This window comes from Conger conger, chromosome 8, assembly GCF_963514075.1.
Source record: "Conger conger chromosome 8, fConCon1.1, whole genome shotgun sequence".
NCBI lineage: Eukaryota > Metazoa > Chordata > Actinopteri > Anguilliformes > Congridae > Conger > Conger conger.
In genome coordinates, this window is record NC_083767.1 from 25,763,985 (window position 1) to 25,789,000 (window position 25,016).

General features: G+C 40.8%; 1 protein-coding gene across 2 annotated transcripts in view; it reads left to right on the top strand.

Moving 5' to 3' along the window:
- rnf103 (ring finger protein 103) overlaps positions 1 to 17,877 on the top strand; it is a 43,916-nt gene extending 26,039 nt beyond the window's left edge. For both annotated transcript variants that reach the window (XM_061253096.1, XM_061253097.1), the window contains exons 2-4: positions 1,083 to 1,225; positions 7,988 to 8,103; positions 14,608 to 17,877. In XM_061253096.1, coding sequence (XP_061109080.1) covers positions 1,083 to 1,225; positions 7,988 to 8,103; positions 14,608 to 16,153 — 1,805 coding nt within the window. In that variant the 3' untranslated portion in view covers positions 16,154 to 17,877. The remainder of the gene's footprint in view (positions 1 to 1,082; positions 1,226 to 7,987; positions 8,104 to 14,607) is intronic.
- The last annotated feature ends 7,139 nt before the right edge of the window (positions 17,878 to 25,016 follow it).

Here is a 25,016-nt window from a genome sequence, read left to right on the forward strand (position 1 = left end):
TAGTCTGGACTGATTGATTCAAAATTTTAAATATTTGGCTGTAGCAGAAGGCAGTTTGTTCACCACTGGAGAGCGGTACAAGTGTCTGCAGGCAACAGTGAAGCATGGTTGGAGGTTCCTTGCAAGTTTGGGGCTGCAGTTCTCCAAATGGAGCTGACGATTTGGTCAGAATTAATGGTCTCCTCAATGCTGAGAAGTACAGGCAGATACTTATCCATCTTGCAATACCATCAGGGAGGCATCTGATTGGCCCCAAATGTATTCTGCAGCAGGACAACGACCCCAAACATCCAGCCAGTGTCATTAAGAACTATCTTCAGCGTAAAGAAGAACAAGGAGTCCTGGAAGTGATGGTATGGGCCCCACAGAGCCCTGATCTCAACATCATCAAGTCTGTCTGGGATTACATGAAGAGACCAAAGCATTTGAGGCTGCCTAAATCCACAGAAGAACTGTGGCTAGTTCTCCAAGATGTTTGGAACAACCTACCTGCCGAGTTCCTTCAAAAACTAATCACACATCTGACTATATGCCTACAAAACTTTGTGCAAGTATACCTAGAAGAATGAATGCTGTTTTGAAGGCAAAGGTGGTCACACCAAATTTTGATTTGATTTAGATTTTTCTTATGGTCATTGACTTCTTCTGTTCATGCATTTTGTTAATTGATCAAAATAAACTATTAACATTTCTACTTTTGAAAGCATTCTTATTTTACAGCATTTTCACACCTGCCTAAAGCTTTTTGCTCAGTACTGTATGTTTAAATAGTGATACAAGGATATGTGGTCCCAAACAGGACACATTCTACATGTTGGAAGTAAATCATGCTTTAGAAAAGTGCGAAATAATTATTGCCTCTAGGTTTAATATGCAAATATCTTTGAGAGGTTTGAATCTGCCCAGCGCTGACACATATTGTTTGCTGTAGAGTAGACCACAGTTGTTCACAGTGCATTGCTGAGTAAAATTAGATTTTTGAATTTGGATACTAGAACAAACTGGCTGATGGCCAATCATTTAGTAACTAGGGGGCAGCCTATGATATCCAATGACTAAAGGCCTTAATTTGTGGTTTACAGGAGACTTGATGAAGGGAGAGCTGTATTCTGCACTGAAGAACGAGGAAGAGCAGGCGGAGGCCACCTCTAGCACCACCTTCAGTGGCGAGATGCACTTCTACGAGCTGGTGGAGGACACCAAGGATGGCATCTGGTTAGTCCAGGTAAAGCTGGGTTGTGTACGTGTTTATTTATGAAATCATTTATCTATCCATCCAGCGTTTATCAAAATAGTTCATTTTCAAGCCAGTGTTTTTTTTTTTTTTTTTTTCACCTCCCCACTACAAAATCTGTTGGAAGGCACATCATGGCTAGATGGACCTTCTTTGCAGTTTCCATCCTATTTTGTCAAGGTAGCACCTTAACATTAGTTAATGGCCTACATGTTACATTTAACATATTGTTGACAGAGAATCAACTGTATTTGAAATTGAACTTACCTGTGTTAAGCCATGCATAAACTTTGTTACTACAGTACTGTACAATTGTGGATAGATGGTTCATTTTTGTTCCAGATAATGATGCACAAGGAATGTGATTTGCGTGAAAAAAAAAAAAAAGTTTTTAAATGGGTTCAATTTTTGGATCAGTAATTCCTGGTTTTCCATCCTCTCTTTACCTGGGAGTCTTGTCTGAAGACAGTCTGGCCAATCGGGATCACTAATTACCCTGGAGAAAAGCATTTGGATTGATCTCTGCTTTAGTTGTTATGCATCTGTGTAGCAGTGGAAAACATCTGGAAACGAGATTTAAAACTTTTTTTTATAGCGAAACAGGAATCAAATATGTTGGAAAAGAATTAAAGAGATAGAAAATCATAGAATGTAAAGTAGCTTGTCCAAAAAAAAAAAAAAAATTGTTTGTGTAAGTATGTTGCGGCCTCACAGCAAGGAGGTCCTGGGTTCAAATCCCCGTCGGCCGGGGCCTCTCTGTGCGGAGTTTGCATGTTCTCCCCGTGTCTGCGTGGGTTTCCTCCGGGTACTCCGGTTTCCTCCCACAGTCCAAAGACATGCAGGTTAGGCTGATTGGAGAGTCTAAATTGCCCGTAGGTGTGAGTGTGTGAGTGAATGGTGCGTGTGCCCTGCGATGGACTGGCGACCTGTCCAGGGTGTATTCCTGCCTTTCGCTCAATGTATGCTGGGATAGGCTCCAGCCCCCCTGCGACCCTGATCAGGATAAGCAGGTTCAGATAATGGATGGATGGATGGAAGTATGTTGCGTAGACTGAATTATATGCTTGCGTTTGAATGCGCATTTCAAACTGGTTTTCTTTTCTCCCGGGTAATTGGTGTTGCTGATTGGCCAGGCTAGGCTGTCTTACCACATGACTGACATGTTGACATTATAACCTTTGGTGAAACTTAATCAATTAAAAAAAAAAAAAAATATATATATATATATATATATATATATATATATATATACAGTGGTGTGAAAAAGTGTTTGCCCCCTTCCTGATTTTTTTTATTTTTTTTTGCATGTTTGTTACACTTAAATGTTTCAGATCATCAAACAAATTTAAATATTAGTCAAAGACAACACAGGTAAACACAAAATGCAGTTTTTAAATGAAGGTTTTTATTATTAAGGGAGAAAAAAATCCAAACCTACGTGGCCCTGTGTGAAAAAGTGATTGCCCCCCCCCTGTTAAAACATAACTTAACTGTGGTTTATCTATCAGTCTGGAAAATGTTATGAAGCCATTTCTAAAGCTTTGGGACTCCAGCGAACCACAGTGAGAGCCATTATCCACAAATGGCGAAAACATGGAATAGTGGTGAACCTTCCCAGGAGTGGCCGGCCGACCAAAATTACCCCAAGAGCGCAGCAACGACTCATCCAAGAGGTCACAAAAGACCCCACAACAACATCCAAAGAACTGCAGGCCTCACTTGCCTCAGTTAAGGTCAGTGTTCATGACTCCACCATAAGAAAGAGACTGGGCAAAAATGGCCTGCATGGCAGAGTTCCAAGTCGAAAACCAGTGCTGAGCAAAAAGAACATTAAGGCTCGTCTCAATTTTGCCAGAAAACATCTTGATGTTCCCCAAGACTTTTGGGAAAATACTCTGTGGTCTGACGAGACAAAAGTTGAACTTTTTGGAAGGTGTGTGTCCCATTACATCTGGCGTAAAAGTAACACCGCATTTCAGAAAAAGAACATCATACCAACAGTAAAATATGGTGGTGGTAGTGTGATGGTCTGGGGTTGTTTTGCTGCTTCAGGACCTGGAAGACTTGCTGTGATAAATGGAACCATGAATTCTGCTGTCTACCAAAAACTCCTGAAGGAGAATGTCCGGTCATCTGTTCGTGACCTCAAGCTGAAACAAACTTGGGTTCTGCAGCAGGACAATGATCCAAAACACACCAGCAAGTCCACCTCTGAATGGCTGAAGAAAAACAAAATGAAGACTTTGGAGTGGCCTAGTCAAAGTACTGACCTGAATCCTATTGAGATGCTGTGGCATGACCTTAAAAAGGCGGTTCATGCTCGAAAACCCTCCAATGTGGCTGAATTACAACAATTCTGCAAAGATGAGTGGGCCAAAATTCCTCCACAGCGCTGTAAGAGACTCATTGCAAGTTATCACAAACGCTTGATTGCAGTTGTTGCTGCTAAGGGTGGCCCAACCAGTGGCGCTCCCTCTGCGCGCCACTCCAGGATATGGATATGGAGAACGGAGTGACGTACGCGGTGCGGACTCAGCCCAAGAGTTGTGGCAGTGGGACTGATGTCGAAGAGGTGTTCATGCGCATCCCTCATCATACAGAAAAGCTGGTCAAAGAGTTAAAGGGCTTTTACGACATGCTTGGAGCCGTGAACTGCACCTGGAGGCCAACAGACAGGACGCGGGGTTCCTCCACGCTACAGAACACCTTCCTGCTGGACCCACGACAATTAGCCTAGTGGGGCACTGCCCGAGTAGATTCCTACTCGTGGGGCTCGAGTCGATTACTGGCACTGACGAGAAAGGTGCTAGGCACCTAAGTAGTGAAACCGTAATACTCATACTCGAAAGGAATTGAGATAATTTAGAATGAGTTACAGTATTAGAAGACTGTGTAGGACAGTAAATTCTAATAAAGTGATAGTATAAATATAAATTTATAACTAGGTGGGAAAATGGCTGTCCGTGATATGCCAGACCCACATATAGAAGAATGGCCCATAGTAGGGACTAAACAAGTCGCGCCTCTGACAGAGGGAGAGGCATTGGTTTGGAAAATACATGAAGAGAATGGACATTTCTCTTTTAATGTAATTAAGAACCAGAATAGGTTACATATACCCAAGCTGAGAGAAGTAGTGAAGGGAGTAGTTAAGAACTGCTCACAATGCCAGATGATTAATACACCACACGGTATGTGGAGTGCTGGATTAACTATAAGGTCGGGAGTACCCTGGGAAAATATTTGCATGGACGTGGCCGGTCCTGTAATGCGATCCACAGGGGGGCACCGATACTTACTGATAATAGTTGATTCGTGCACTGGTTACACCCTTATCCATCCTCTGCGGCAAGGTACGGGGAGACAGATTCTAGCCAGGCTAGAAAGCACAGTAATAGCAAAAGGAAAAACCCAAAAAAATCAGATCAGACTATATATTTACTAATAAATATTTACTGCCTAAAAGCTTGTTCCCTAAAGTCTGGGTCAAGGTGGTCAGACAGACAGATGGGACATTTAGAGTTTTAACAGCTAGAAAAGGTCATGACCTGGCACAAAATGGAGGCCAGAAATTAAAAAAACCCTGTCTAGTGCTGGAAGATATTATATTATACCTGGTGGGGCAAGAGTACCCCCAAAAATAGAGGGGTTACCAGGGGACGCCCTATGGGGAATGACAACCCAGACAGGGCATTGTCCAGTAGTGATGATGCACAGATTAGTGGTCTGTGGACAATGCAGAATTAGCAATGTGTATACTCCTGCGTTGGGGGGTTAAATTAGTTTACAGCCACTTTATTGCCATTGCATCAGAGGAAGCCACCTGGTGCTGTCCAGCTCACTGATGAGTCCCATTATGAGGTTTAATCATTTCTGCCTTACACAGCTGACAAATGGTCAGAAATTGCATGATGCAGTCAGGTCAACATGGAATAGAATCTCAAACGAATGTTTTCAACATCTTATGGAATCCATGCCACAAAGAACTGAGGCTGTTTTGAGAGCAAAGGGAGGCCCTACCCAGTATTAGTATAGTGTTCCTAATAAATTGCTCAATGAGTGTATATTGGTCATGTTGAGGATCTCACTTGTCCAATAATATGCAGAGTAATACTGTAGTTTGCATAATATGATTATCTAGGGAATAAATGCATATTTGAGAGAATATGTGAAGGATATCATTGCTTCTGACACAATTTGTGGCTGCAGTCAGATGTCTTTCTTCTGTAAACAAAGATGACATCTTAAGGTGAAGTAAATGGCCTGCATATTTTAATTTCAAACACAATATTGCTGGTTTTGTATGCTTGTCAAGCACTAATATTGGTAGACCTGTTTGCAAACTAAGTAACCATTATAGGGTTGGGCTTAAATATCCAGTACTACAATGCCAATTAAAGAGTAACACCCAGTCTCTGCCCACTTCACAATTTAAAAAGATACCAGTTGGAATAAGACTGCGCTTTCTGTTGTAGGGAGCGGCAATCCGGTGACACATAAAATTCAGAATGCACCAAAAAACTCTGGGAAGTAACGGACAGAATTGTTTTAGCCTCTGCTAGGACAGCACCAGTGGTGTTCATTCTACTCTATCTTGCCACACAGCCAAATTAATGTACAGTAAATCCTCAAATTGTATCCGGGATTCTATTTGAAGCCGGGCCTCGGATAATAGCTGGGGGCGTGGCCGATTCGGACAAATAAAGGCCGGCCCCCAAATACAAGCCGGGGTAATATTGCCTACCAGTAGGGCTATCGGTCCATGAGCACTAGAAGACATTGTTTCGATTTAACTCAATGAAATAAGAGCTCTGCTTAATATTTTATATTGTTGGTTGATTTAATACTGTTGCCAAGGAAAAGTCGTTGTCCTACACCATGGGTCTCCAACACGTTGCTCTCAAGCTACCAGTCGCTTGCCGCCCCCTTCTGAGTAGCTTGCCAAAGGCTGAAGCAGTATACATTTAAACACAATTGTTGCCGCAAGGCATTCCAGCCTACAAATTTAATAAAAAGTAAATCAGGCAAAATTAAAAATTAACTCAATTTAGGCTACTTGGCTACGCAATAAGGTTTCCATGTATTTACAGCACAGCACACGTTCAATGAATGAATGAAAGCGGCTGCCTTGGCTCGCAATAAACAGACGGGTGGAAATCCCGACACTCTTTCAACTACATAAAACTTAACAGTGAACCATCAAATACCCCCCAGATTTCAGTGCCCATTAGTCCCAACATTTAGCAATAGAATCAAACAGTCCAAAAGTAAATTAAATCCCAAACCAAAGCAAAAATCTTTTGATAGCCTACCGGTATGCTGCTCCAAACGAAACGCATGTCTCACAATAAAACGCACTTTAGGAAAAAAAGATCCTTAACTTGCTGTTATCTATGTTAATTTGTTATTGTTCATGAAGGCGTGTCTGGCATGTGATTTATTGTGTTTGAGAATATTTGCAATAAACTAAGTCTGTTAAGACTGACACTTTGACTTACCAAACAGTGTTTCCTGATTAGCCTACACTAATTGATTTCTGAACGGTTACAGGAAGTGTTGAACAGTGTTGGCCCACTTTAAGTGTAGCCTTTTACTTTATTTCTAAGAATAAAATTTTACAACAGAAGCCTAATCAGAAATAAAGGCCTGCCTCGAATACAAGCCTGCCCCAAATAAAGGCCTGTGCTTTGTGCAGCCAAAGTAAATAAAAGACCCCGGACACAATTTGAGGATTTACGGTATGTAACATAAGCAGGCATACCACTGCATAGCTTTAGCTAACGAAATGGGTGGCTGAGTGGCGGCGTTCACTTTTAGCCTACCACCATGTCACAAATTGGTGTGTGGGTCATACAAAACTTTTCAGTGAGGGCGACAGCACATGGCTCTGCTTTTGCACAAAATGGACTGGCACGGCTTCATTAATTTAGTTTTTTAAAACGATATGATTAATCCTATCTACAAAACGGAAGCAAGACACTCAGCTTTACAACTCAAGAAAAGTGTTTATTTTTAAAATATTTATTTTAAATGGTATTACTTGACAAAAGACAACTTGATTGTAGTTCTTACCTGATGGGTAATGTCAAAAGCAAAGTGTGAAAATTCTATGTTTCACAAGTAGGGCTGGGTGATAGGACATCAAATCAATATCACGATTATTTCAATCTTATCTTGATTATTAATTATTTTATTATAAATGTATTTAAATTATTATTTTTTTTAAACACTGCCCTCATAGTTCTCTGACAAGGTCTGTACTGTAAATACTAGACAATTAAAGTTTTTCAAATCAAGGAGTGCATATTTTAAGAAAATACACACAGATGAACTATTTATGGCTATTTATCGAGTATTTTGAAATCAAAAGTACACATCGTTTGAAATGAAAACGTCTTGTGGGAAAAAAAAAGAACTATATTTCTCAGGCCCTATGCAATCATTTGTGATGTGTGATCATCTGGAAAATATGCCGTCTCAATGCATCTGTGGCACAGGTTCCATTGTAAAGCAACGTAAGGCTCAAGTATGGCTCAGACATGGCTGCAAAGTACCGAACAAACTGGACACTCAAAGAGAGTGTTTTATCTTCTCAAAAAGCCTGCAGCGGCAAAAATATAGTTCATGTCTTGTAGCTTGTGTCTGTATAAAAAATAATTGAATATGGCACCATCGCTGAGGTTGCTTACAGCAGAGGATCAGGCAGACTAGCTGTTTGTTTGAGGTGTATTAAACAAAACTATTTTTCCACAGGTGATAGCCAAAGACAGACACCCTCTAGTGAGTAAAGCCAACTGGGGGAAGATGGTCAAAAAGGTCTCTCAGTTTGGCATCCGGACTGGCACTTTTAACTGCTCCAGCGATTCCAGGTGAGACCAAACTTTATTGCTGGTTTAATGTATTTTTCTGTATGGTTTGCTGCTGAAACACATCACTAGTCGTGAAAAGATATGACCACTGTAGGTTTCTTCCCTTAAAACTGTCATTGACACAGTCACATGAATCTAGAAGCTCTCGATTAATAGGGTTTGGGTTGACATCACAATTTGAATATCCGATGCATGGCATGTATGTGCATTCCTGCCATTCATTAATAAGGTTTGCTATTTGAGGCCTTATTTTGAATTGGAGTTTGTCTTCAAGGCACAAGACACAAGATAATAATGGTGCCTTTATTTTTGTCATTGAAAACTACACCATAGTCATTGTTTGACGACTGGTCATGGACACCAGCAGATTGCAGGTTGGAATCCTTGGGTGGGGCATGAGCTAAAGGTATGTGTATTGAAATTAATACTAGATGTACAGATACCAAATTCTTGGTATTTTGTCGATCTTTTTTACTTTAAAGTACCTACATTTAGAAAAGACTCTTGCTGTCATCAGTGTAATAGGGTTATATCCTGAGGGCCATCCTTATATACACCATCTTTTATTCTGATTTACATGCTCTAGGCACATTATTTTTAACTCAAAGGGCTGAGTGGTCCAAAATAAATGCATTTGCAAGTTAGATGATTTTGCGTCAGGAAACTTGGACTTTGCAAAAATGCATACACTGTTTTTTTTTTCAGACCCATAAGGGACCAGGCAAGAATCTTGTTTTTCTATTATTGAGTAACTGACTTACCTTTTTAAAATGTGCCTAACTTGCTAGCTTATTAGGTTTTATCTGAGAAATAATTTTATATAGCCTAACCTCAGCTAATCGTTATCTTTTATAGTTTACTAGTTTGGATTACATTTGTTACCTGGGTAGCTAATTGCTTTTCTGTTAAACTTGGTAACATTAGCTTCGTAGGTTAGGCAGGCAGCAAATGTCTAGGCTAGCTAAAGTTAGCTACCTTTGTACTTCGGGGAAAAAAACCAATAATGCCGTTGTTGTACTGATAAATATTCCATGCATTTTATATTGAATGTTACAGCTGATCAGGATCTTACAACAGATTCTGATTTGATCAAATCGCTAGGGTAACAATTTATTGTTTATCTGTTTATTTACAGAGTTCAGCTAATTCAATTAAGAACACCTAACCTATAACCGTAAGCTCAGTTTAAAATTAATGTTCATGTTCATGTTCATCACTAGGCATATTATTGCAGTTCTAAACTATTCTAAACTGAAAATTTACAAGCTTCAGTAGTTTGTGCAAGCAATCTGGCCATTTCAGGGGGTTTCAAATGCAAAAACCACATGAAATGAATGCTATGTGGTTTCTTAAGGTTCACAGAAGATCCGTGTTTATTCGTTGACACGCAAATTCAAACTACCAAAAAACTGAACGTAGCTTTCCACTATCCTGTATCTACAAATAAACGAAGCAATACATTATTGGACAAATGTTGCACTAAATATTACAATACGTTGTCCACAAGCAATCGGCGGCCATTTTAGAGGGTTAAGAATGCAAACACTGCATGGAATTGAATGCTACAGTACTATAGTTGTCAAATTTTTTGGGTGTTTTAAATCTGTAGATGTTAGTTCACTTATGGCTTATTCTTCTTATTTCTTCATCTGTGTTTATTCATTGACACGCAAATTAAAACGAATGGCAAACTGAACTTCGCTTTCCACTATGCGGTATCTACATAAAAATAAATAAAGCAATACATTATCATTAGGCTATTTATCCATCAGATATTGAAAGAGAAAATTCCCCGCTTTCAATGAAAAAATGGACATGTTAATCTTACCACCATGATTGTCCCACGCTATATAAAAATGCATTGGAATATAAAATGCAAGTTTACTGTTACATAAAAATATATTAAATTGTTCAGAGACCTGTATTGGCAGGAAAGTAAAATCATTAGACCAGTCACCTATGGTAAAATAGACCCGGTGTTATATTCTATCAGCCAAATAATGCGTGTAACAAAGTTGTTCACAGCAGGATATTTACAGATTACATGCCAATCGTGTCAGAAGCCATAGGGACGAGGGATGAAAACATGAAGAATTATAATTTTAACCGATGCATTAAAAAAAATGACACCTAAACTATAGGGATTTCTGCAACTGTGAGGTTACACTGCACAATGTCAATGTGAATGTGAATATTTAATTTGGCGATTAGGCTGATTTACCATTATCGGACTTAGATTGTTGACATTTAACAATTGAGATGGCCCAAAATAAAGTTTGAAAATGCAATTAAATTTCTCAGTAATGGGTGTCTCGGTGGCGCAGTCTGTAGAGCACTGACCGCATGCTCATTGCGAGCCGCGACGTCGGCGGTTCGAATCCGACCGTCTGACATTTGTCGCATGTCTTTCCCTCTCTCTCGCTCCCATTCTTCCTGTCTCTCTATACTATACTGTCCAATAAAGCTGAAAAAGGCCTAAAGAATATCTTTAAAAAAATAATAATAATAATTCTCAGTAATTCAGTTCAAAAAAAGAAAAAAGATATGACCCCTAGCGGTCATAAGCAGTATCGGTGAACAGTGAATGGTAACAGTTGAAAAAAATGGGATGGTAACCGGTTACAAAAACTGATGATTTGTCACATCCTTAATCCAGAGTGACGTACAGTTGATTAGACTAAGCAGGGGACAATCCTCTCAAGGTCCCAGTGGATCTTATTGTGGCTACACCGGGGATCGAACCGCCGACCTTGCATATCCCAGTCATGTACCTTAACCTTATCCTGCTTGGATTCCGTGAAGCACATGGTATTTATTTTATGGCTTGTTTGTTTTTGCAGTATTTCCAATATAGCTATTAGAATCAATACATTTAAAACAACGTGTAGCAGCTACCTGTCCTCTGCCACAGCCATCTCAAGTTCCCTCTCGCAACTGAACCCGCAGTGCAATGCTCTTAAAGCCACAAAACACATTTTCTGACATTCTGTGTTAATTAATACAAGTAACCCACTGACATGGAAATGCCTCAGTGGAAGAAGTAAATGTATCATATAAATGGGAGTTATATTTAACATCACTTCTGGTTTCATGGGAGGGCTGTTTTATCGCCGGAATAATCTTAGATATTTTTATTCTTTATTCTATATATTTAATCCACTTCTGCGCTGACAGGTATGGGTCAACCCAAATAGTTTCTGCCACACATACTTAGTTGCGGATGATACCCAACTCTTCATCTCGTTCCCACCATCTGATACACAGGTTTCTGCCCGTATCTCTGCTTGCCTGAGTGACATCCAGAGCTGGATGGACAACCACTATCTAAAGCTCAACCCAGGCAAGACTGAAATGATATTCATCCCTACTAATACCTCTCCTCACCTGGATCTCTCCATGGGGTGTGGTATCCCTGAGGGACCCGGCGGTGACCCGGTCATGCAGGTTCTTCCTATACAACATACGGAGAATCCGCCCCTTTCTCACCCCCTACTCGACCCAGCTCCTGATCCAAGCGATGGTTCTGTCCCGCCTGGACTACTGCAGAATGCAGCAGCTCGTCTGGTCTTCAACCTCCCCAAATACTCACACGTCACCCCCCTGCTTACTTCCCTCCACTGGCAGCCTGTCATGGCTCGCATCAAATTGAAAACATTGGTGCTTCCAAGCAGTTAAGGGGTCTTCCCCAGCTTACCTACAAAAAATCATCAGACCCTACACCCCTGACAGACCTCTTCGTTCAGCCTCCACAGGCCACTTGGCACCTCTCCCTCTCCGAACCTCCACCTCACGCTCACGACTACTGTCTGTTCTGGCTCCACGGTGGTGGAACGAACTCCCCGTTGAGGTCAGAACTGTAGAATCTCTCCCCACCTTCAAGCGCAAACTGAAGACGCACCTCTTCAAGCAGCACCTCTCCCCATCCCTCCCTACCTCCCTGTGAACCTTAATTGTTGTCTTTGTGATTTACATAGTGTTTTGGTATTTTTAGTTGGCTAGGTAAGCAGTATTTGGATAGTTAAGTTTGGTCACTTTTGCTTTGTTTATTTGTTGATTTAAAAAAAATAATAATAAATAAAAAAATAATAAAATAGGCCCTCGTCCTTATCTTTGTTGTACGGGTAGCAATTGAAATTGTACTTCCCTCTAGGGTCTTTCAGCGCACTTACCCCTGGTTATGGGTATGCACTTTGTTGTACGTCGCTCTGGATAAGAGCGTCTGCCAAATGCCAATAATGTCATGTAATGTAATGCATCAGGGTCCGGCTAATCGAGGCATGCCTGGTCTTGTTTAATATGGATAGACACTACTTTACATCTTCTGAAGTTTTTGTGTTGTGCCTGCTATTGGCTGAGCAACAGCAGACTTCAGGGTATATGGTGGGTAGGTCGGTCTAATCCTTATGTTGCCTGTGATTTTCTTTTTCACCTCAAATATTATTTCAGTTTTGCATTTATCATCACATGAATGAAAACAGAAAATTAAATTAGCCTATATAATAAGGAAGCTCAAGCCAGCAAAAATGTGTGTAGTGCACAGCTACGTGTAGATGCGAAGATCGTTTTATTTTGAAGCCACTGGTCATGGGTTGAAGATGCTTTGCTCCTTTCATTTGGACTTTGACAGTAGGTTCTGCCTGTTGCTGTGGATGGCTCCACCAAATTGACCATGAGTTGCTGGGGATGCCTAAGGAAAGAAAAAGGGCGCAAGGAGTTAATTTATACCTGATGCTGCTTCAGATCAACACACAAAACCACACCTTTAGTTTCTTGCATATTGAACTATGACATTGCCTTTGATTTATTTAACGGTCAGGACATTGTCCCCAATTGAGATTCTCTAAAGGTGCTTTAATCTGAGTTGTTGCTTAGAAGAACTACTGTGCCATGATCTTAGTCCTAGAAATGGGTTGGAAGTAACTTAGTGTAGATTCAGTTCTTGTGTGCCTGAAATGTGCTCAGCACAAAAACAGGTGTGAATCAGGTGGCCCTTATTTAAGGATGAAGCCAGCACATGTTTGCATGCATTTCTCTCTGAAAACCTGAGAAAAATGGGTCGTTCCAGACATTGTTCAAAAGAACAGCGTACTTTGATTAAAACGTTGATTGGAGAGGGAAAAACGTATAAAGAAGTGCAGAAAATAATAGGCTGCTCGGCTAAAATGATCTCCTATACTTTAAAATGGAAAGCAAAACCAGAGACGTGGAATAAAACGAAAGACTACCATTCGAATGGATCGAAGAATAGCCAGAATGGCAAAAACTCAGCCAATGATCAGCTCCAGGGTGATCAAAGACAGTCTGAAGTTACCGGTGAGTACCACAAGTTGCAATCCACTCATCGGTAGTAAGAATCGGAAGGTGAGATACAGTTTGCAAAGAAGTACAGAGATGCGCCACAAAGGTTCTGGAATAAAGTTTTATGGACTGACAAGACCAAGATTAACCTCTACCAAAGTGATGGGAAGGCCAAAGTGTGGAGAAAGAAGGGATCTGCACATGAAACAAATGAGCTGATCTGTGAAGCACGGTGGAGGAAGTGTAATGGATTTCGGCTTGCATGGCTGCTTCTGGAGAGGGCTCTCTAATCATTATTCATGATGGAACAGCTGGGTGAATTCAGAAGTCTACAAAAACATTCTGTCTGCCAATTTGTGGAGAAATGCGTCCAAACTAATTGGGAGGAACTTAATAATGCACTGAGCCAGAATACACTGCCAACACAATAAAGGACTTAATTAGGGATTTGCATTCTGATGTATTGTGTACCCAAACTAAATGTGTGCCATAATTGCCTGCCAATACATAGGCTTCTCTGCCTTTTTTTGTATCTGGTGTGGCCATTATGCTATGGTCCCTCAGTGTTTTAGCTTTTCTTGAGATGAGATTTAACATTTTATAATGTATGTAATGCCTTACATACATACCTACATACATATACAAAGGCAACAAAACACAATTATTAATCAACTAAACCACAGCTACTCTCTCTCAGAGGAATGGAAATGGGGCTCTTTTAACCCTTAGGCCCCTCCCCCAGAACATACCAACCATTACCCTCAGTATGTACCACATTATACAGGCAGTTGTAATGGCCAAACACTTGTTCCATATACCAGTTATTTAACCCTTCAAAACGTTATGTTAAAATTCCCTTTTGGTGCAGAATTATTTTCATGTTATCACTAAAAAAACAATTGTCATTGGTTTGACCCAATACTAGCAGAACCACGCATGTGCAACTCATGTTTCGCAATTATTGGCACTCCTGCTTTAATACCTTGTGCAAACGCCCTTGGCAAAGATGATGGCCATGAGACTTTATCTATAATTTCTGATAAGGTTCGAGAACACATTTGGAGGGGTTTTTGACAATTGAACTTTTCAGAATTATTGGGATCTTGGATCCTCAAACTCCATGAATATATTTGTCAGGACCTGGCTAGAACATATTAAGACATTGTCATGCATTAATCTGCCTTATTCTCTTTTCTCCCCTGGTAGGTACTGTCGGAAACGTGGCTGGCTGAAATCGACACTCATCATGTCTGTACCTCAGACCAACACTTCCAAAGGAAGAGTTATGCTTAAGGAGTATGATGGTAGGCGCGTGGAGACGGAGCCCATCTTCAAGTGGATGACTGCGCATGTGGCATCGAGGATCAAGACCCTCTGCATGCCACGTCAGCTGGAGCAGGAGTGGCTTGCCAGCGAGCACCATCCAGTGAAGATGTTCCTGTTCGCCGAGCTGGCCCAGCCACCGGCCTTCTTCTCGGCACTAAGTGTCAAGTTCACGGGGCGCATTGAGTTCATCTTTGTAGACACACGTGGCTGGGCCGCTGAGAGCCGCCTGAAGGAGATCGGAGTGTCCCAGGTACCCTCGTATGTGCTGAAGACCCCTGAAGGCATGTACCGATACGGGAACAGCACCGGGGAGTTCATCTCCCTCCATGCCATGGACACCTTCCTGCGTTCAGTTCAGCCCGAAGTCAATGACCTCTTTGTACTCAGCCTGGTCATGGTCAACCTGATGGCCTGGATGGACCTGTTCATCACGCAGGGTGCCACAGTGAAACGCTTTGTAGTTCTCATCAGCACCCTGGGGACCTACAACTCCCTACTAATCATCTCCTGGCTGCCTATACTGGGCTTCCTGCAGTTGCCATACCTGGACAGCTTCTATGAGTACAGCCTGAAGCTGCTACGGTATGCTGACACCACAGCACTTGCCTCATGGGTGAGGGCTGACTGGACCTTCTACTCCTCCCACCCAGCACTTTTCCTCAGTACTTACCTTGGTCATGGTCTGCTTGTCGACTACTTTGAGAAGAAGAGACGGCGGAACAACAATGAGGATGAAATTAATGCCAACAATCTGGAGTGGCTGTCAAGCCTTTGGGACTGGTATACCAGCTACCTCATCCACCCAATCGCCTCCTTCCACAACTTCCCCAATGAGTCTGACTGGGACGATGACCCAGACTTCCTTCTGGAAAGGCTTGCCTTCCCTGACCTCTGGCTCCATTCGCTCATCCCCACCGACTACATCACCAGCCTCTCCACCTGGCACTTCAGGCACCACAGACGCAGGAGAGCGGCATGCAGTGGGGTGGATGAGGATGGCCTCCACAATGGTGGCGGCGAATTAGAGGGCGAGTCCAGGAGTGAGCAGGATGAATCATCTGATGATGATCACTGTGGGGGTGAGGATGAGGGGGCCTCAAAGTTCTCATGCGAGCAGGAAGGTTTGGGAAGTGGGACTGGTTCAGTGGGAGATGAAGGGTATGAGGCATGCAACATAAACGGTAGCGGAGAGGGCTGGGAGGCAGATTGGTCATCCTGGCCCACTGGCATGCTCCATTGCACGGAGTGTGTCGTTTGCCTGGAGAACTTTGCAGATGGTTGCCTCGTAATGGGGCTGCCGTGTGGTCACGTTTTCCACCAGCAGTGCATCGTGGTCTGGCTGGCTGCTGGGCGGCACTGCTGTCCCGTGTGCCGATGGCCATCGTACAAGAAGAAACCTGACAGATCACGGGAACAGCACCTGTAGAAGTGGAATGGGGCCTACCGCTGTAGCACTGGGGCCTGGGAACAATCCTGCTTCCTGCACTTAACTTAATACTTGATGTGTCAATGTTAGTCCATAGAGCTCTGTTAAACTGTTTTTCTTTTTGTGGTTTGAACCTCAGTTTTACTTTCGGGCAGACAGAAGGGAAAATGTATCAGAAGCACTAATAATAATGAAAAAAATTATTAAGTTATGCTTCATACTTATAAGTACATGAAAGCATTTGGCTGTAGCAGAAAAACGCTTTTGCGTTAAAACTAGAATCTAAAGCTCATTGAACTAGCTGAAAAAGTCTTGTTTAAATAAGCTATCGCTTGCTATCGTGAGGGAGCAAAACCTAACCAGAAGTCTTAACTAATAAATCCACAGATTTCCACATTTGAAAATGTGGACAACCTTGAATGCAGGTTACTGTCATTTCAAATTCTCTTTCAGTCCAGTAATTTTCCTTGCATTACTCACTTTATTTTTCTTTTTTCCTTTCTGTTATGCATCCAAAAGAAGAAGAACAAAGCAGGGGTCACTGAAAGAATATACTTTTCTATCATAAGTCAAAGGACTGGTCTGGCAGCTTCACAGCTGTATTGTGTTACAATAAAAAGGTGGCTCTATTTAGTTGGGGATACAGTACCTTGTTAATAAAAAATAAAAAATACCAATAGCTCCTGTTCACTAAATTGTGACCCCCCCCACAATGTTAAGCATCTTGGATGCTTATTTGGCTTTCTGCATATAGCCATCATCAATTTATGACGCCATATGAGAATAATTTAAACATGCACAGGATTAGAGCATGTACATTAAATTCAAGGAAAAAGTGCATTGTTCATGGATTGCATAGTTCACAGTGTAAGGGCCAGCTCACTTCTAAAATGATTGGAAATGCTCTTTGCTCTTGGACCTTTTGTTATTCTCCATCTCATTTCCAAACAACCAAAGGACAATGTAAAACTCTCCAAACAATGAAAGGTGACAGTAGCAGCTTCTAAGCAGTGATGTTTGTGCGGTTTTAATTTTCGGCACAAGGGAGTCTGCTTTGTTCTGTGGTTTTCACACACTAACTTGTCTTGTCTAATAATTTTCTCTAGTTTTGTTGGTCCTCCTGTGGTAGTGCAAGGCCCTTTCTCTCTGCACAGGAAATGCATTGGTTTTTTGTCCAGATGCATCATATGGTGTTTAATCCAAGCCAGAGAAAGTGTGTCATCCAGCTATACTTGGTGGCAAATGCAGAACTGGGCGATGTTTGAAATTGCTTACTTGCTTACTATTGAGTATTCAAGTTGTACACGACTTGTATCCAATTGTATACATAGTTTTAAGCAAGTATGCTGATGTGGACACAGCATTCATGTCTATCTTACATGAGCCTGGAAAGGAGTAAATGTTTCAAGGAAAAAAGGGGTCAGAACCTGGCTTCAAAGCCTTGTGTTTGCACATCGCATTGTTTGACTTCAGTTTGAAACATGAAGGTGGATATTTCTTGTGCAGATTTCAGCATTGTTCAATGAATTTGCCTAAGACGAGTCAATATTGTATGTTTAGGGTACTGATTGTAGGAAAGAGCCAACTTGGCCTAGTATTTATATCGAATCAATTTTATTTACACCAGACCTAATTTAAAGGCCTTGAAATGCCCTCTGTTGTACCTTTGTGAACATGTGGAAAACGTTACTTATGAATGTTCAATAAATTACATCTATAGCAAACTTTTTTTGTGATTACGTCCTCGTGCACTGATGCCTTGTTCAAAGGCATTATGCTTGCCAAATTTATTAGATACCCTCTCCTTTTTTAACCATGTAGACCTACCTCGTCTTAACGAAAAACTAGCAATTGAACCAGAAGCACCCCTAACACTGGATGATGCCTGACAATAAAGCACCAGGACCTGATTTTCCCAGCTGAGTTCTTGAAGCACTTCTGGAACACAATCTCTCCACTCTTCTTCAGAATGACAGTTAACATCAAACAAAACTCAAAAATGAACACAGCCCTCTCAGTATTACTGAAGCCTGATAAAGACCCAACCCTATTTTCCAGCTACCGCCCCCTATCGCTCATCAACACCGATCTCAAAATGATCAGTAAAGCACTAGCCACCCGAATTGAAATGGTTACCCCATCACTAATCCATCCAGATCAAACCGGATTTATCAAAGGAAGACACTCTTCAAACAATGTGCGTAGGCCTTTTAATTTAATTCATACATCAAATCAAAACAAAACTAAAACAATAATCACTGGATTCAGAAAAGGCATTTGACAGAGTAAATTGAACATTCCTGTTTAAAACACTCAACAAATTTGGCTTTGGAGAATTGTTTATTCACTGGATAAAAATATTATATACACCAATGGCCACAGTTTCTACTAATGGACTAACATCACAGAGATTCACACTGCACAGAGGGACCAGGCAAGGATGCCCACTCACCAGCTTTATTCGCCTTGTTCATTGAACCACTAGCTGCTGCAATACATCAAAACAATAAAATAAAAGGAATCCATACCCTCTCTACACACCACAAAATCAGCCTTTACGCAGACAACATATTGCTGTACCTACAAGACCCATCAAACTCCCTGCATGAGGTCTTCAGTCTCATTAATTCATTCTCTCAAATATCCGACTATGCTATAAATTGGACAAAATCAACCATTTTACCCATAAATAGTGCCGACTGGAATGCTACATCTCAGAACTCACCCCTCACCTCCACTAGCAATATTACATATCTGGGTATAAATATTTCCACCAAGCTGTCAGAGTGGTTCCTCATTAATTTCATTCCGTTAATAAATACAGTTGAAGATGATTTAAACCGTTGGACAAACTTACCACTATCTCTAATTGGCAGAATAGCAACTGTAAAAATGACCATACTACCAAAAATTTACTACCTCTTCAGAATGATTCCAACCCAGCCCACCACAAATTGGTTTAGTTCATTAAACACCATCACAACTAAATTCTATTGGAAGAATAAAACACCCCGGATCGAACTTTCTACCTTACAGAAACTCAAAACTCAAGGAGGACTGGAAGCCCCAAACTTTTAGCAATACTATTTGGCAAACCAGCTAAACTACATCACAAACTGGATTCATCCCAACCAATAGGACAACCCATGGATAGAAATAGATCAGAATGTAAAGAAATTTCCAACTCCGATCTACCATTCCTCAGTGCCTCTATAAAACTCAACTCAAACTTCAAAAACACTGTCATTTCAACAACTCTGAATGCCTGGCGGAAAATTTACAAAATCTTTAAATTCACAATGACCCCATGCAAATACACTGCAATATGGCACAATCCTGACTTCTTGATTAACAAAACACCACTCTCCTTCACCTCATGGAAACAAAAAGGTATCGCACATCTTCAACACATCTTTCAGGACGGCACCTTCCAGGATTTGGTCCATAAGTATAATATTGGGAAAGCGCAATACCTCCAGTACTTTCAATTAAAATCTGTTTTAAAATAATGAACAACTACTTACAACCACCTCCGCTAATGGATGAAATAAAAAAAATAACACCAAAAACATTCTCTCCAAATTATACAAACTAATATCAACCATCAACAATATCCCTCCTGGGAAAAAGACAATTCGGACTCAAATCTGTAGGAACACCTTCATGATGACCACCAATACTAACCTGCAACTAATACAATACAAGGTAATTCACAGAACTCATATCACCCACCAAAAGATGTATAAAATGGGATTTGTGGACTCAGACACTTGCACTCATTGCTCTTTGAATACCCCAAATAATTACTTCCACTCAACCTGGCTCTACCCGCCAACACCATTTCTGGAAACAAGTCACAGACCAAATATCTGTCATTATGAGCTGCAGCATACCATTCTGTCCATCTACTAGGAGACCTCTCAAAAATCAACCCACCAAATCAAAATACCAAACCTATACTCATTGCCCTAGCTATCGCCAAGAAAACCATCCTCTTAAACTGGAAAACGAGACCCAAAGTAAACATAACACAATGGTTAAATCTACTCAAAGAACACATATCCATGGAACTAATCTCACACCAGCACCAAAGCTCACACTTGGCAAACATTTGGGGTCCTTTCATAAAATCATTCAATTTGCCTGTGGACTAATCCCCCAACCCCACCCTAACCAACATATACTCACATACTCTAGAAACACTATCCATGCAATGCCATATCTTAATCCAACCCATCCATAATCATGCATATTTTCCTTTTACTGTTCCTTTTTTTTGTTTTGCTTTTTATTTGTTATTTTTATTTTATTTATTTTTGTATTTTTTTCTTTTGTATTTAAGAATGTGTTATTCATATTCATACTTTCATTATTATTATCCGGCCTGTCCACCCACTTGTCCACCTGTCTGTCTGTTCATCCTCCTGTCTATCTGCCCGTTGGTCTGCATGTCCATATGTGTACACAAGTCACTCTTTCCACACTTCATTATTCTTTTTATTACTATTCTTTTTTTCTTTTATTGTTATTTTTAGTAACTCTATTTTGTTTTACCCTCCCCTCAAAGGCTTCATACTGTTTTCTTTCTCCACTCTCTCTCTCACTCTCTCTCCCCCTCTCTCTCAAAATTACCAATGTACAGTGGTGTGAAAAAGTGTTTGCCCCCTTCCTGATTTGTCACACTTAAATGTTTCAGATCATCAAACAAATTTAAATATTAGTCAAAGTAAACACAAAATGCAGTTTTTAAATGAAGGTTTTTATTAAGGGAGAAAAAAAATCCCAACCTACATGGCCCTGTGTGAAAAAGTGATTGCCCCCCCTGTTAAAACATAACTTAACTGTGGTTTATCTATCAGTCTAGAAAATGTTATTAAGCCATTTCTAAAGCTTTGGGACTCCAGCGAACCACAGTGAGAGCCATTATCCACAAATGGCGAAAACATGGAACAGTGGTGAACCTTACCAGGAGTAGCCGGCCAACCAAAATTACCCCAAGAGCGCAGTGACGACTCATCCAAGAGGTCACAAAAGACCCCACAACAACATCCAAAGAACTGCAGGCCTCACTTGCCTCAGTTAAGGTCAGTGTTCATGACTCCACCATAAGAAAGAGACTGGGCAAAAATGGCCTGCATGGCAGAGTTCCAAGACGAAAACCACTGCTGAGCAAAAAGAACATTAAGGCTTGTCTCAATTTTGCCAGAAAACATCTTGATGTTCCCCAAGACTTTTGGGAAAATACTCTGTGGTCTGACGAGACAAAAGTTGAACTTTTTGGAAGGTGTGTGTCCCATTACATCTGGCGTAAAAAAGTAACACCGCATTTCAGAAAAAGAACATCATACCAACAGTAAAATGTGGTGGTGGTAGTGTGATGGTCTGGGGCTGTTTTGCTGCTTCATGACCTGGAAGACTTGCTGTGATAAATGGAACCATGAATTCTGCTGTCTACCAAAAAATCCTGAAGGAGAATGTCCGGTCATCTGTTCGTGACCTCAAGCTGATACAAACTTGGGTTCTGCAGCAGGACAATGATCCAAAACACACCAGCAAGTCCACCTCTGAATGGCTGAAGAAAAACAAAATGAAGACTTTGGAGTGGCCTAGTCAAAGTACTGACCTGAATCCTATTGAGATGCTGTGGCATGACCTTAAAAAGGCGGTTCATACTTGAAAACCCTCCAATGTGGCTGAATTACAACAATTCTGCAAAGATGAGTGGGCCAAAATTCCTCCACAGCGCTGTAAGAGACTCATTGCAAGTTATCGCAAATGCTTGATTGCAGTTGTTGCTGCTAATAACCAGTTATTAGGTTTAGGGGGCAATCACTTTTTCACACAGGGCCATGTAGGTTTGGATTTTTTTTCTCACTTAATAATAAAAACCTTCATTTAAAAACTGCATTTTGTGTTTACTTGTGTTGTCTTTGACTAATATTTACATGCAAAAAAATAAGAAATCAGGCAAACACTTTTTCACACTACTTCCAAGTCCATGTATATATGTTTGTTTTATATTATTCAAAAATAAAGTTGACCTCCCAAGAGGGGTGATAGCAATTTTTTGCGAACAGAAGAACATTACATGATTTTATATAAACACACTGTATTTGCATAAATATTAATTATTGTGTAATTATACCATGTAATTCTACTATCACTAAATTTGCAATAAATATACAAGCATACCATTGATTTTACAGGGATGTCTCTTTCAGGATGGAGTGGTCATTTATGGTCTTAGGATCTGTTTTTGGTAAGTGGGGGTAGGCATTCACACCGGCCACACATCGCACCCCAGCTGCTATTTACACCATGGTATTTTTTCCTACTCATTTGCATAGCTAAAGCAAATTCTAGCAATGCTGACATGGATTTGGGGGATTTGAAGCAGAAGCAGATGAAGTATGAACTCATGGGTAATGTGAACATGGCAAAGATATACATATTACTGCTTGTGAAACTTACATTTTTTCTTATGTTCTTGATATTGATATTGTTAAATTTGCATTGGTCGTTGTAGACAACTGTTAGCCTTTACTAATAATGCAAGGCACATTTTTATTTGTAGCTACAGTTGGGGCCATAAATATTTAGACTTTTTTTTTTGCTGTCTACCACAGGATATTGGAATTGGAAGTAAATGCCCTTAAATTAAAGCTGAAAGTCTTAATTTGAGGGTATTTCCATCTAAATCAGGTGAACGATGTAGGAAACCCCACATTTTTAGGGGCTCAAAAGGAATTGGATAAATTAACAATCATAGATTAAATTGACATTTTTTCATACTTGGTTACATATCCTTTGCATGCCATGACGTCCTGATATCCAGACTCTGATGGATGATAGGTCACGGATATCTTATTTTCAGGTTGTCCTACAAGTGATACTAAAACTGAGTTTCAATGGATCTCTATGGTCATTTAGGGCTGGGACTAGATTCAGCTGTAAATTATGCTGATACAGTATAAAACACAGTTCTTGGCTGAATGGCTTTAAGTCATCAAGGGTCCAAGGTATCAAATGAGCCTCAAACCGTCATGTTGCCACCAGTTATACAGTACATATGGATGGGTCACTTTAAGGGTTTTTTCTCCTGAATAATTGTCCTACTAAACCCAATGGAAAAAAATATAATTTACTTCCAAGTCCATTATCCTGTAGTAGACATATGTGGAAAAATAATGACTTGGTCAGGTCTATAAATATTTGGACATTGACAATCTAACTGTAGCTGCATATAGGCGCACTGCAGCGACTTATAGTGCCATGCTTTGTTAGAATTGAAATCCCCTTGTAAGAGATTACAGGCTTTGGAGTTCAGAATTACATGTTTAGGTACAGTATATAGGAAAAGCTCCCCATAGGAGATTTTAATAACAGTAAAAACACGAAGCAAGTACGAAAATCAAGTCCATGCAAAGGTCCAACAGTGGAGTAAGCAATCCACAAAGGCTTGGCACATTAGGGCAGGGCTGAGTCATAGTCGAGAGCTGGGTGTGGGTCGAAAGCCAGGAGAAACAATCAGCGAAGCGGAGTGCAGAACGGTGATCCAGGAGAGGCGTCTGAAACAGGCTGAAAGTCAGGGTAGTAGAAATCAGGCAGGGGTCTTTGACAAGCCGCGTTGAACTGAAGGCAGGCAGTGGAGGCTGGGTACAACAAGTGGCAGGAAGAAGCGTGGTCAAACAGACAGGGTTCAGAGCATGGCAGACAGAAGACGTAGTTGTGGGACGAAGAAAAGTCATACACTGAATAATCAAAACAAGGCAAGGCATACCACTCAAAAGTATCAAGGCAAAAGAGGGACAATTTCACAATGAGTGCTAGAAAGAAAAGCGCTTAAGTAGCAGAGCGGAATGCTGCTTAGAATCACGGTCATTGATTAAGTGGAAACAAGATGCAGATGGAAGTGATCAGCATGCAAAGGGAGTAACACTGGGAACAGGGAGGAAATGGGAGTGGATACTGAACGAGGGATGATTAATGGGTAATTGGTTAATGTGTTAGTATCTACGCTGATCTAATGTTAGTCGGTTAATAAGTGTTAGTAATTAGGAACGGAGGAGCAGCGGCAGGTGAGAATAATGACGGGCATGTTAATTGATTAGTTGGTTAATAACTACTCTGGTCTAATGTTAGTTTGATGGCAGATGCTGGAAGGCCAGCCAGCAGAGAATTGCAGTAGTCCAGCATGCCCGGGTCACCGCCGCAGAGTTCTTGGACAGGGCCAGCCTATTGTCCATCACCACTTTGAGGTTCCTTGCACTGGGGGATGAGGTCACTGTGGTGTCCCCTAGTAAAATGGAATGCTATTTATTTTAAATGTTCTGCAATGGCTATATCAGTCTCCAGACTTTTCCAACCTATTTTTTTTACCGTCCCATGAAAAACCTGTGGTCTGAACTGAAGAGGGGGGTATCCCAAGGATAGCAATGACCCTTCGCTGTCATCTTTGCCAGGGTTTACACAAAGTATTAAACCAGGGGTGCCAATAATTGTGGGACCTGTTTTTTGGGGGAAAAAATATTTTTAAAATGTAAGACTGAATCAAGCACACTTACGCATGATGGAAAATAAATCTTAAACTATTATTTTTTTAGTTTACAGCTTATTTTGTGCATATTTGTCAAAAGTGCCGGTAATATACATTGGCAAAGTATATGCTTTCTTGAGCAGAGGAATTTCTTTCCTTATATTGACCAGGCATGAGCCTGGTCAATATATTTAGTTTTCTGCAGTCTAGGGGCCTCATTTACAAAACTCCAATCCTCACTAAATGTTGGCATTAATAGAAAAGAGGAAATGTACGTACGGCAAAAAATATTACGATCTATATCACCTTGCGCCAGTGCGCAATTTC